At 43.5% G+C, this 14,443-nt stretch overlaps 1 protein-coding gene and 1 long non-coding RNA gene across 4 annotated transcripts in view; one reads left to right on the top strand and one right to left on the bottom strand.

Annotated features, from left to right (window-relative positions):
• Positions 1-14,443, top strand: part of TAOK3 (TAO kinase 3) — a 125,546-nt gene that overhangs the window by 25,008 nt on the left and 86,095 nt on the right. For all 3 annotated transcript variants that reach the window (XM_079956572.1, XM_079956570.1, XM_079956571.1), the window contains exons 2-3: positions 11,105-11,215; positions 13,947-14,158. In XM_079956572.1, the coding sequence (XP_079812698.1) occupies positions 14,039-14,158 (120 nt within the window). In that variant the 5' untranslated portion in view covers positions 11,105-11,215; positions 13,947-14,038. The remainder of the gene's footprint in view (positions 1-11,104; positions 11,216-13,946; positions 14,159-14,443) is intronic.
• LOC307205127 overlaps positions 1-14,443 on the bottom strand; it is a 144,443-nt gene that overhangs the window by 91,373 nt on the left and 38,627 nt on the right. The gene's annotated exons all lie outside the window — the stretch shown is intronic.

Below are 14,443 nucleotides of genomic sequence, written 5' to 3'. Positions count from 1 at the left end.
ACAGGTCTTTCAGCACTCCTGTCTTGAAATTTCGGGGAATATTTGTGTTACAAATGTAATTGATTTCTTAACTAACAGCCATGCTGCTTCTAAAGAATCATGGGAATTGTATTTTGAAATACTGCAGAGCGTTCTACTTCAGAGACCATACCGTAGAGAACTACAATTCCCAGAGGGCCTTGGGAAATAGGGCATGCCTTTTGAACCAAAGTCTGTGGCGTGGAGATGCCCTGTACTGCAGCACTTGGGATTTAATTGGATGCCTCATACATAACAAATGCACACGCTTTTAACCCACCCTCAGCTGTGTGTATTTTATCCTTCTCAATACAACATTCATCATATGCTTTATTATACCACATCCTTTTGTGCTTGGTTAACCAGATCTATATATGAAGATACTGGAATGCTATATTAAAATACTGTTAGCATCTTAGCCTATGGGGCAGGGATGAAAAATTCAACATAATTTTGAAGTTATAGTATATTTAAAGGTTGGTTCTTTAGTCACTTTTTCCTTATCACCAATTATTTAATGGACTTATCACACTTGATCAGAAAGTTATTCACTTCTGGACTCCAAATTGGATTTTTAAGCTACGGTCCATAGAAGAACAATACATTAAGATCTGGTTTTGCTGTCTATCTTAGTAGATTATCTTTCCTCTTGATATTGGTCTTTAAATATGCAAAATGCTAGCGGCCTTTAAAAATACAACATCAAGACTCTGGCTGATGCAACATATTAAAAGATTGCCCTGAAATCTCAAACGAATGCTAGTACTCACTTAAATTCTCTAAAATTGCAGCTTATTTGTCAATTGTGTTATGACTAAGATTCCTACCTGAAGCAAAATTCTAAGTAAATGTGTGGGTCCCTGCTTGTGTGAATTTAAGGGGGAAGGATAAAAGCTTTGATGAAATGAGCAAAATGATTCATCTGGTGCATCTGGATACCTCTAATTAGGGTGATGGCTCTACTCTGCCTCCACAGTTAGAGGCAGCAATGCTTCTGAATACCACTTGCTAGAAACAACGGGAGGGGCAAGTGCTCTTGTGCTCAAACTTCCTTGTAGACTTCCCATTGGGGCATCTGGGTGGCCACTAGATGGGCCATTGACCTGATCCAGCAGGCTCTTCTTATGTTCTTATGTGATGTATAGGATCAGAAAACAAGGTGCATTGGCCTTGCCATTAGTAAGAGTAAGGTGGTTATCTGAGAAGGCTACAAATGCTGGGGGTGGGCAGGCAGGCAGAGAGAGGTGGTAAATGTTGGGGGACAGAGCTGTGTGTCCCACATGGCCTGCCCCATACCCCAAAGCTAGCCTGCTATCCTTGGCTGTAGTGAAGGATGCAGCCCTGTTCCCAGTGTTGAAGTAAGATTCAACAGCCAGTCAGCTTTCTGTACATGGTACAAGAGGCACCCTGTTGCCCTTTGACTGAGGCAGCAAAATGTCTTGGCCTGGTCATAAGGCATTTTATAGATTTTTCAGCATTAATACAACAGCATTTTTACAACAAGACAGGTGTTGTTGTTGTTTACATTAGTCCCTTTTTACCTAAAAAAATATCCCAGAGAGACTTGCAAGATAACAGATAAAACAATCAGAACCAGACAGTTTAAAACAGTGCATAATGCAAAATACCTGAAATGCTCAGTTGACAGCGTAATAGCACCCACCCCACTAAAAGATGTGCATGACCTTAGATGCCAGCTTAGCCACCCAAAGCCTGAGTATTATATATAGTACCATATTTAACTGAAGATGGAATCAGTACCTCAGCCAATGCATTGCTAACCTTAAGGCTGGATTACTGTAGGGCGCTGTATGTGGGCCTTCTCTGGGGTCTGGTTTGGAAGCTCCAGATGGTACAGAATGCAGTGGCCAGGCTACTGATGGAAACTTCTGGCTGAGGACATGTGGCATCATTGTTAAAACAGTTGCACTGGCGCCCACTTCCTACCAAGCCAGGCTGAAGGCTATTGTATTAATTTAGTTCTAGGGTTCAGGGATTGCTGTAACCCTTTTATCCCAGTTTGGTCACCGAGATCATCTGCAGGAGTGTCATTCCTTGAGGTGGTGACGCTCTTTGACAGCAACTAGAAATTGTTCCTTTTAGTGTCATCAGCCCTGTCCTGCCAATACAGATTCAGTAAGTGCATTCTGTGTCAACTTTTGAATGCCTGAGTGACAACGTCTATTCCATCAGGTCTATGCAGGCAATTAAGAATACACCCTCCCACGATAGTTAACTAGTGGCTACTTCTAAGTTTTATAGCGGGTTTTTTCTTGTGTTTTCTGGTTTTTATTGCTGTAAACCACTTTGATGTCTTTTTTTTAATGACACATAAATAAATATAAATAAATGGTATCTGCAGAGTGCCCTCTCCTGCAGAGCACATCGATCCATTGGGTGAGTAGGGGATGAGGCATTTTTAAAAAAGTATCCTAGTAACTTAAATTTATGTAACTTACAGTGAGGCTTAGTTTTTCTACCTTGTTTTGCTCATTTGGTTGCTGTATCTGCCCGTTCCCTCTCTCCCCCACCCCAATTAATTCACATTAAAATCAAGGGTCCACAGTTGTGTGCTTATTGTATTGTTGATGCCGTAAGTCCCCCAACAAAGTATCCAAAATGATAATGGAAAGGATCATAACGGAGGCCTCTCCACTTTGTGCCTATAATACTGCATAACCACCACACCCTTAAGGCTCAGCCAGGGAATGCAGGCTCTGGGAGAAGAAGAATGAATAAATTGCCTGTTAACAATAATTTACTTTCCAGCTCCACATTCTTCTCTGCTTGTGTATATATGTCATTTAGCATTCTGTTCAAAATCCCCAGTGGGGATTGGAAATGAGGTTTCAGAGGTAGCTGCTCTTGTCGGTGCCCTGGTACACACTTTCCCCATTAAAGAAATAGGGCTGGGCTGGCATTCTGACCCCTTTTTTGGTTTGCCAGGGAACATTAGGGGATTGCCTTAGCTCGTCTCCTACTCTTAAGATTTCGCTTTCCTCTCCCTGCTTGCCTTATATTTCGTGAAGTGAGGCATGGCAACGATGAGTCATAGGAAAGATGATAAAGTAAATATGGTGTTGCGACCCTCTGTGCTGGTCATATACCCGAGTGAGCACTTAGAAGTGTGACTAATCTATGCGGGCATTCACTGTGGGTTTGGGAAAGCCAGGAAAGCTTACCTGTATTCAGAGCACAGCTCCATGTACTAATTGATACATTAGATATTAAATGAACCTGTTTATTTGTGTGTAAAATATGTAGGCCTGGAATAGTACAACGATAAGGAAATGTTTCCCGACTGTCCTGTGGAGCGTGAAGAGTTAGCTCATCACATGGGACTGATGATCTTTGTTCCAGCTGCCAAAAAGCATGTACACAAAAATTAATGCTTTCCTGATATTTCCAATGTAAGTAATTACGGAAGGTGCCACAGACGTGGCTGGAGGTCCCCCCCCCCCCCCCCCCCGCATAAAGTTTGGGCCTGTACTTGTACCTCTTGTCGGTAAAGAAAGTGATGCCTGATTTGAAAATGTTAGAAGTAACCCAATGTTGCTTTAGCACCTGCTAGTTTCATTGTAATAGGACTATTTATATATGATCTTAACTTGACCTAAATCTTCATTATAGGCAATGACAGTGTCCTTTTTTAAAACGAGGAAGAAACTTTTCAGTATAACTTGAAAATGCCCTTTTGTAACATTTATATAATTTATTTTTGTAAATAGTATAGGCGTTTAGATACATTTTAGCATTTGGTTTATTTTTATTCATACTTTGAGTGCTTGCTTATTACAAACACACAAAAGAAGCTCAAAAAGCAAAGGTTGCCATGTTGGCCCATAACAACAGCAACAACTGCAATATCCATATTAGAGCAATAATTTTCTTTCTTTTCTTTTCTAAAAGGACAAAATAGTGTGTAAGCTTTCAAGTCCTCCAGAACTACATGGAGAAAACAGAAATAGGGGAGAAGGAGAGGGAAATTGGGTGACATTGAAGTGTTACAATATTATGACAATGTCACCAGAATTTGGCAGAGGTTTAAAGTTGTTTTCTTTTCAAAATGGTCATTATTTTGCCCTGCAAGCTCTGTCTGATAGCTTTTGTTTCATTAGCCGCAGTCTTTGGTCTAAGGAAGTAAAGCAAACAGAGGTCTACACAGGCTGACATTGATAGCTTCTTTGTTTGGTTACTCATGTAAGGTAAAAAAGGTAAAGGTAAAGGTACCCCTGCCCGTACGGGCCAGTCTTGACAGACTCTGGGGTTGTGCGCCCATCTCACTTAAGAGGCCAGGGGCCAGCGCTGTCCGGAGACACTTCCGGGTCACGTGGCCAGCGTGACATCGCTGCTCTGGCGAGCCAGAGCCGCACACGGAAACGCCATTTACCTTCCCGCTGGTAAGCGGTCCGTCCCTATTTATCTACTTGCACCCGGAGGTGCTTTCGAACAGCTAGGTTGGCAGGCGCTGGGACCGAGCAGCGGGAGCGCACCCCGCCGCAGGGATTCGAACCGCCGACCTTTCGATCGGCAAGCCCTAGGCGCTGAGGCTTTAACCCACAGCGCCACCTGCGTCCCCCCTCAGCATGATGAGGAATGCCTCTAGCTGAAACCTATAATGCTAGCCTCATGTAAGGTAGGCTAGCATTATAGGTTTCAGCTAGAGGCATTCCTCATCATGCTCTCAGCTGCTGTACTGTGCCAGTGAGGCCAATCCTATCTGATTTGTTTTTAAGACTTACACTTTCAGAATGGTCTTGGAACCTGCACATTTAACAGGGGCTAAGTAGCAACAACCACCAGTAGCTGAAGCAGATTTCATTTTTATCCATTTGTGCTATTCTGCATTTTTAGTTTCTCAACCAACCCAGTAACAGAAAGGAAGGTGGGGAAGTATGAAATGGCTTAATTTGAAATCCATTTCTAGTCAAACACTCCTTAAGACCCCCAGTGCGCAACCTTTCCCACACAAAACAATATTTTGGTGCCATCCAACTAAAGTTAAACCTTTAGTTCCATTGATTTCCCCCTCCCTTCCATTAGAGGCAAGGGGACAAAAGGGCTCTTAAGTTTGACTGGATTGTGTACCTATAAAATACACTCACTGTGGAGAAGGAAATAGATGGATAAGATTGCCATGGCTTTGTTTTAATACTGTAACTATTGAATATAGTACAGAAGTTCCTTAAGACTTCTTGAAAATAAACCAGTTTCTGAAAAAAAACTGGTGGTTTTTTTTTTGTAAGGCATCCTTCCCATTCATTTAACTGTCCCTGCCTTCAATGATAGAAATATAAGAAACTTTCCAAACAAATGTGTTTGTCCATGACTTCTTTTCTATTGGGTGTAACTCTTTCACACTTGACTCATCTATGAGTCTCTTTCTTTTTTACTCTTAGCTTGCAATTCAGTTGTTTTAACCACAAAGTGACTTAACAGTTGTAGATACTCCACTAATACGTTCATAAGAAGTAAATGGCTAGAGGTTTGAGGATCTTGGCAAAATATCTCTTGGGAAAGGATCCCAATGTTCTCTTGTAGATATTAATAGGATCATTTGTTGGAGGGTGGGAGTCATGTTCTGATGAGGTGCTGTACTTGGAGAAAAGGACTGCAAACTTGTGAAGCAGTATTAATGGTCCATCAACACAATCCATTATTCCTAAATACAACTTGGCCTTGAATTCTTTACATGCTCATGGGGTGATAAGAGAGAATCTCTGGGAAAATTAGAAGGAATACCCTCCACCACATCACATACTTCATTGCAGGATTGTTATTTCTGATTAGTGGAGTTCATCTTTCCCTTTGAGTAGTGGATGGAACTCAACCTGCATTCTGGGCAACCCTGGGGTTCCTCAGGTGGCCATCAAGGATTTCTCAATAAGAATATTGCTCATGGCCAAATTCCCTCTGGAGACAGCTTCCCCTTCAATGTGTGTCAACAAGGTAGTGTTGTGGGTGTTCTGTGGTGTGCCCCCAGTAGCTAACCAAAATGTTGTGCTCACTACTGATTTTTGCCCTCCAAGTTAGGAGGAACTCCCACTGTCATTTCAACTTCTGAAACATTCAGAAAGCATATTTTTTACCCTTCAAGTATTTTTTTAAAAGATTTTTAGAACAATGTGCAATAACAGAAATAAAAGATGGATTATAACTAAAATAAGTGATAAGCAATACCTGTATATGTCTTCCAGTGCATGTCATGTCAACACAATGAACTGCTGCCACTAGCTGTGAGGATAGAACAGGAATTTTTAGAACGGACAACTTGAGAATAAACCAATCTGGTTTCCGTTTATTTAACAAATTGGCCAAGTCATGGCTTTGTTTGAAGTAGGCTCTGAATCACCTTTGATCAGTCCTAATACTGTGAAGCTGATGTGTGGTGGTTGCCATCTTTCGATTTCAGAAATAACCATCCCTTTGGTATTATGGGTGGATATGGAGAGAATCCATGGACAGAGCCACATGTGGAAAGTATTGGCTCTTCTGATCAGAATATTCATGCATTGCAGGGGGTTGGACTAGATGATCCTCAGAGTCCCTTGCAACTCTATAATTCTATGAATATTTGTTGCCAGAAAGAACATAAGGGAAGTGCCATATTGCAGTGATCACCAACCATTTTGGGTGCGTGGGTCCATTTTCAAACTGGATAAACTGTCTTGGGCATTACATACCCCACAGTGTATTCTATGGGCTACAAGAAAATGCTTCTTTCAAACCTGATTTCAGCAGGCCAATTTTGAATAGGTTAATTTGATGGCTTTGTTTTAATTTTAAATGGGATACTTTATCATATTGAATGCTTTTGAGAACTGCTAGGCTGAAAAGCAAGGGTAAATATTGCAGCCTTCAAAACTAAGGACTTGTCTTAAAGTAGAAGATGCTGATAACTAGAAACAGGGGTTGTCTTTTTGTACTGTATTTTTCTGCCAGGAGACCTGTCCAACCCCAAAATTATGTTTCTCTTGAGAAAAACATCATGCCCCACCCTTCGAATGCGTCTGCATCACTCAGAGCAGCTTACAACAATTACAAACTTAAACAATCCCTTAAAAAAACAAATCAGCCAAAAATGTATATAGGCTTGGCAGATAGACTATCATCTGAGAATGCTTTTATGACATAAGAATAATCTGTCTGGCAAGGTAGTCTCTTGCCATAACTGGAAAACTTTTATCAGCCAGCAAAAAAGCTTAAGAGGGCCAAGTTCATCTTGTCAGGTATTCCATGAGTTTGGATTGGCCACTGAATGACCCGTTTCTCCTGCAATTTGCAAAGTGTTGATAGTCAGGAAAATGGCCTGCAAGTGTCTTTTCTGTGGGTGGTTTGAATATGCTGCTTTCACACCATGCAAGTGTGTACTGTTCTTCAGCCTTCCCTGATCCCACTGCTGATCCAAATGGCTGATGAGTATCGGTCTGATCCATGAATAGCTGTCATCTTCTAGGGAGGGTAAGGGCTATGTCGAAGGGAATGTTTCTGAGTTTCCTGAATGCACTATGGTTGTGTGCTACAGCGCTGAGCCAGGAGTGTGGGCAGCTGCCATCTGTGGATGCATCCTTAGTCATGCTGTCAGATGCTTTGCAGTCTTCAAACAATTGTCCTTCAATAGACATAACAACAGCAGCATTATTTGGCTGGGGCAAGGCTTTACATGGAAACAGATGCTCAGGTTTATTATGGGCCAGTAAATTAAACATTGCAAATCAGCTCAGAGCAGCCATGTGTCTCTAGCAGTAAGGCTTTAATAAATAATAAATATATTTTAAATTTTATTTCTAGTGTGCTAAAAGGGCTCGGATGCTATATGATCTCAGTAAGTGTAAGGATAATGATAACAATAAGTAGCATTTTAGAGTGTTTGAAGTGATTTGTGTGTATTCAGCAATTTTCAGAACAGCCCTTACCTGAAAGGTGTGGTCCCCTTTTGCAAGTGGAAAATTGAAGCTGAGAGAATAGCAGCTTGCTGAAGCTGGCAAGTGAGTTTGTTGCTGAAAAATATTTGGCTCTCAATAGTTTGGAATTGTCACTGAAAGGGCTTTTTCATATGTTACAGCTGAGTGTGCATTTTATGTATGCACCAGTATCGTGTAAAAGAGGCGCTTGCCTTTATTGCACCAGTGCACAGTTGGCACCTTCTCCCAGTGACAAAAAAGGCTTGTATCCAATTAATTTGTTAACAGGACACTGCATGTGTGCATAGGTAAAGGTAAAGGGTAACCCTGACCATTAGGTCCAGTCGTGACTGACTCTGGGGTTGCGGCGCTCATCTCGCTTTATTGGCCGAGGGAGCCGGCGTTTGTCCGCAGACAGCTTCCAGGTGGCCAGCATGACTAAGCCACTTCTGGCGAACCAGAGCAGTGCACGGAAACGCCGTTTACCTTCCCGCCAGAGTGGTACCTCTTTATCTACTTGCACTTTGATGTGCTTTTGAACTGCTAGGTTGGCAGAAGCTGGGACCGGACAATGGGAGCTCATCCCGTTGCGGGGATTCGAACCACCGACCTTCTGATCGGCAAGTCCTAGGCTCTGTGGTTTAACCCACAGCGCCACCCGTGTCCCAGGTGCATGTGTGCATGGTTCAAGTTAATTGTGGAATATGAAGCCCTGCAAATATGTAAAGTCTCTTGCAGGTACTTTAGCTCCCCCAACCTGTTTTATTTTCTTTCATTGAAAAAGACAATTTAACTGAAATATAGCTTCGGTTATATCTCCATGCCAGACAGAAAATAGCACCCAAAAGCATTTTCTACCCTGCCTCTCTTATTCAACAAATATTCAGATCAGCATACAAAAGAAAGAAGCTCAAAACTTACATTAAGCCTTGCCCTTACAGGGTACATCCATAACTGCTTATTTTCACTGCTGCTGATGTGCAAAGCAGCCAGGGATTGATGTCCAACTGGCCAGGGATTGTTGTAGACAAAACTATTATCTGTCACACTGCTGGATGTCAGCGGAGTTGACTCCTTGGGTAAAGGAATGGTGCAACAAAGAAAATTTTTAGTGTTTGTCTGTTGTGCAAAATTACCTTGATAACGGAGCCCTGAGGACCCAATAGAGAGGACTTGGAGGGTTGCATTTGTCCCCTGGAACTGAGGTTCCTCAATCATTGTGATGATCAGCTGATGAGATCTTCCTGTCCATGATGCAGCCTATGGTTAGCGACCAGTTAGAGAGAGGGCCTCTTCTGTGGTGGCGCCGGAAGTATGGAAACTCCTTCCCTCTGAGCTTAGATGAGTGTCTGCATTAATGACATTTAGGTTGCTTTAAAAACACACACACTTGTGTGCCTAGGCCTTGATCTCAATATGTTGTTTTAACTCTGCCCTAGTCTTTCAGTTGCATTTTCTTCCTGTATTTTTATGTTTTGATAAGTATTTTAATATTGTTGTACCCTGTCTATAGACCCAACATGGGACACAGTATAGAATTGTGTATCGAGGTGGGCAGGTGTATGCAGAGGCTTTAGCTGGAAGGAGAAATTGCCATTTACATGAATATTGTTTTCAGGGCTCCTTTTTAATGTTCTTTATCTATGTAAGTACATATAGTTTTCACATGGAGGCCAGCAAAATAGTTTTTGTTGAAAATATGTATAGGCTTGGAGGCTTGAGGTTACCGTATTCTTTGGTGCTGTGAAGGCCAGCCCCTCCCTTCAGGCTCCTGCTTCGCTGTTAACAGGAAGGTACCGTATTTTTCGCACCATAGGGCGCACCGGACGATAGGGCGCACCTAGTTTTGGGAGGCGGAAAACAAGAAAAAATTATTCTGAACCCCAGAAGCCAGAACAGCAAGAGGGATCTGGCTTCTGGGATACCGTGTGGCTGTTCTGGCTTCTGGGGTAACCGCACCAAGCCTCTTCAGGGCAGCGGGATGAAGGCTCCCCCTGCCCAAAGAGGCTGCGCAGGGCTAAAGCAGAAGCCAGGACAGACGCGTCGCTGAAGGAGCACTGCGCCTTCTCTCTCTCTGCCCAGCGCCCCTCCTTCACAGGAGAGGTGCTGCACAGAGAGGGAGAAGGGGCATCGCCCTTCAGCGAACCTGGAGAAGGAACAGAAGGAGACCCTTCTGCCGCCCCAAGCCATGCGCTCCCGGCGGGACCTCCCGCCGGGCGCGCAAGGCTTGCAGACACTCGCCCAAGTACGGGGAGCCCTCTGGAGGGCTCCGTGTGCTTTGGGCAACAGGCTGCCGCCCCAAGCCTCGCGCGCCTGGCGGGACCTACTGCCGGGCGCGCAAGGCTTGCAGACACTCGCCCGAAGCACGGGGAGCCCTCCGGAGGGCTCCGCGTGCTTCGGGCAACAGGCTGCCGCCCCAAGCCTCGCGCGCCTGGCGGGACCTCCCGCCCGGCCGCAAGGCTTGCAGACACTCGCCCGAAGTACGGGGAGCCCTCCGGAGGGCTCCGCGTGCTTCGGGCGGCAGGCTGCCACCCCAAGCCTCGCGCGCCCGGCGGGAGCTCCTGCTGGGTGTGCAAGGCTTGCAGACACTCTCCCGAAGCACGGGGAGCCCTCCGGAGGGCTCCCTGTGCTTCGGGCAACAGGCTGCCGCCCCAAGCCTCGTGCGCTCGGCGGGACCTCCCGCCGGGCGCGCAAGGCTTGCAGACACTCGCTGGGGCTGCAGGCTGCTGCCCGCAAGCCTCGTGAGCTCGCGGGAACTCCTGCTGGGCTTGCAAGGCTTGCAGATAGCTTCCTGAAGCCTGGAGAGCGAGAGGGGTCGGTGCACACCAATGCCTCTCGCTCTCCAGGCTTCTGCGAAAGCATGCATTCGCACCATAGGACGCACACACATTTCCCCTTCATTTTTGGAGGGGGAAAAGTGCGTCCTATGGAGCGAAAAATACGGTAAGTAATTGCTGCCTTGTGTTTTGACCAGAGGTGAGGATAAAGTTTTGCCTTTTTTTCTGGAAGATGTGTCAGTTGAGACCCAAAGAGAGAGAGGACAAATATCAGGGAAATGGTTAATTGGCACCAGCTGCAGTTGGGTAAAAAATGGTTTAGGAGCCAGCTCTGCAGACCAGGAACTGCTCATTTGTAGAATGTATTTATCTGTTTTAATTACTTCTGTTTCTCCCACTCCTCAGGTTGGAAGGCAAGAGTATATAGAGCCCAAAGACACAACAGAAAAGGAGACCTAACGTTTCTACTGAAATGAGCCTGGACCATAGAGTATGCTTATTGCTATAGTTACCCAGGTATGCTGAATTGCCTCTTTTGCAGCCTATCTCTGTGATAAGGACCCTAAAGATGGCGACACTTCCTCAGTCCCCCAGCTCCATAATGGATGAGACTGACAATGCTGCATGTTTAAAAATAACGAGAACATCTATGACCAAAAATCATAAATTTTACAGACTCTACAACTGCCATCCATGCAACTTCTAGGCTCAAAATATTTTATAATATAAATTGTCTTTAAATCCCCATCCCACCCCTGGCTGCCCCTCATTTTTCTTACATGTGGCTCTTGTTAACACTGGTAGCTAGAAATCTCAGGGTTCTGAGCAAGCTGCTGGATTTTACATAATAAATATGGTTTGTATTGCTTGCTTTACTTCAATTTTCTGTGTTATTGAATTTTATTAGCTGCTTAGAGTTTCACTATGGAGCAGTACAGAAATATAATGAATAAATATTAATTAAATGGATGCAGCTGTAAACAAGTGTATTTTACAAAAAAACCCAACTTTTTTACCCTTTTACCCTGGCAACAGTAATCCAGGGGAAAAACCTTGTTTGTTTATCTGTTGTTTGTGCATTAGGCTTGTTTAGAATGAAGTTAATAGTACAAGTCCATAGCAGTGTTTTTCAGATAAGTTGCCCGTCAGTCTAATCCTAGAAGAGTCACCTGCCATATGCCGCTCTTAGTAGTGGTTCCCATCTCAGTTAAGCTAGCATTATTTGTTGTCTCATACAAAAGTTCTCTCCGTGACTTATATAGACTGTTAAAAACAGCCATCAAGTTTAACAATAAACAACAGAACTCCAAAATATATAACAGAAACAGCAATAAGCATGACATTCACATTTCCTCAAATGGCTGGAATAAGTTATACATAACCCAGCACCAAAAGGATGGTAATGTCAGCACCATGAAGGCCCCATCCTTTTAACACTGCACTCAAGTGTCCCATGAGACACCCTAACAAAACATGGTGGAAGAGGGATCTAGATGGTTCTGGTTTTCTGTAACCCCACCCCCAGGAACCTTACAGTGAAGAGTGGATAATTTATTACTACTATTACTAAATTGCTAGATGACTTGCAGTGGCTCTGTAAGTCTTTCTGGCTATCAGTTGTTTGCTACAAAAGGGCACTTCTCTTCTTTTCTAGGCTTTCAGAATTACAGGTGTATATTTGTGCATTTTCAGGTCATTCCCAGTATGTAGCTTATAAAGTGCAGTAGGTAAGGCACTTCTCCCTGAGCCACCATTTTGCATATCCTTGCAGCAACCATTTTGCACCTAGCTAGTTGGTGGCCCGACTGCAAAACCGTTTTAGTAAAAGCTGAAGAAGATCTTGATGTCTGCTTACCCCTTTGGTAGAGGATGGCCAGATGGTAGGACCATGATAAAGAAAAGGGGTGGTGGCAGACTCATTGAGGGGGCAGAGGGGAGACACAGAGAGGTTGTGGTCCCCACAGACCCACTATCTGTCACACACACACACACACACACACAAATATATTTGCCCTGTCTTTGGGGCTTTGGAGCACTTGTCAGCAACTTATATTTATTACTTTCCCCAAAGTGTCTTTATTTTCCTAAGTACCTGGCCAGTTTACCTGACTTTAGAAACTTATCCTTCCTGGAGTTTCTGATTCAAATGCTTATCAGATTTATACCAGGTGAGTTGCCCCAGTTCACTGGTGTGATGTAATTCTTACTTTGCCCAGCTCTAATTAAGCCTTTTTTTCAATCCTTGTATCCTGCAGTCTTTTAAAATGTTGATTGGTTCCATGTCCCAAGCTGGAAGGATTACAATCCTCTTCCCTGCAACCCTGATCTCTTTTTGTTTGTTAACTTATACACTTGTAAGGAGGAAAAAACACTTCCCTAACATTTTAAGGGATTCTGCACAGCGGCAGTGGTTTTTTTTGTTCCTAAGCACATGTGTCTTAAGGACTTGCTGTTTGAGTGGCATTTGGACTACAGTATTATTTATAGAAGATTGTATCATGAAAAGGCTTGTTTGGAAATAAAACAACCCCACCTTCTACAAAATATGCTTTTTAAACCGCAAGAGCACTACTTGGATCAGCAACAGAAATATTTAAGGCCAGGGGAGTGGACATTTGAATATCCTCATTCCTTCCACTTTTTCAGTCACCACTGCTGCTGGATAGAGCCATGAACCAGCTGCCTAAGAGGAAGTGCCCTAATTTCAGACACAAAACTGGGGGAGGGGGGCTATTTTCCCATGTGGTCACTGTGGAACATTTTTAAAAGCCACAGCTGGGAACAGGGTGTCTCTTTCTGTCATTGCTGCCTTCCCCACCCAAAAAACAACAACACCTTTGTATGGATGGATTTGTTTTTATTAAGCTGCCGTGAAGGCCTGTTTTCAGGCAGGAAAGCAGGATACAAATATTTCAGATTTAAATAAACAAACCAAATGCTCTCAGAAACATCTGTTTAACAGTTAAACAGAACTTCCCAAGGATGGGGAACCTACGGCTGTCCAGAGATTGATTGTTAGTCTCCAACTCCCATCAGCCACAGCCATTGTTGCCGATAGTCAAGGATGATGGCAGTTGGGAGTCCAGCAATGTGTGGAGTGCCACAGGTTCCCCATCCTCGTCTTTGGGGAACATGGAAAAATTATCTCCTTAAAAGTTGCTTTCTTGAATCTTTAGAGAAGGCACCTGAGTTAAACAAATTTAAATACTTCCAGTGATTTCAATTGTCTACAAATTTCTCCCCCCAGGTTCTGAATTGTTACCTAAGGACTCCATTGTCAATGAGGGAAGAAACTGCCTGGGAACTGGAGGTGGGAACAAGGTCCTAATACTGTTCACCATGCGCAAAGGGGTGCCAAAAGACCCAGATGCAGCTGACCTGTTCTACAAAGATGATCCTCAGGAACTATTTGTGGGTTTACACGAAATTGGACATGGAAGTTTTGGAGCGGTTTACTTTGTAAGTAGTTTTTGCTTAATATCCCATTCTCTGCAAAACAAAGTAAAGATCTATTTTCATAGCATTAAGCACGTTTCGCTTGAGGAAGAGGTTTTTCTTCATAGTCAAAGCTGTTTGTGCCCTTCTCTCCCTTCTCCACAATTCCAAAATGGCATCCATTATGCATATAAAGAAAATGTATACAGTTTTATTTCTAGGTTTTATTGTTGCTTGTTTGCTTTGCTGTTTTTTATACATAAATGTGTGTGTGAGAGAGAGAGAGAGAGATATGTTTTGACAGTAACT

The sequence above is a fragment of the Podarcis cretensis genome (assembly GCF_951804945.1).
Source record: "Podarcis cretensis genome assembly, chromosome: 16".
Lineage (NCBI taxonomy): Eukaryota > Metazoa > Chordata > Lepidosauria > Squamata > Lacertidae > Podarcis > Podarcis cretensis.
Note: the sequence above shows the minus strand (reverse complement) of the source record. Positions and strands in the feature narration are given on the sequence as shown.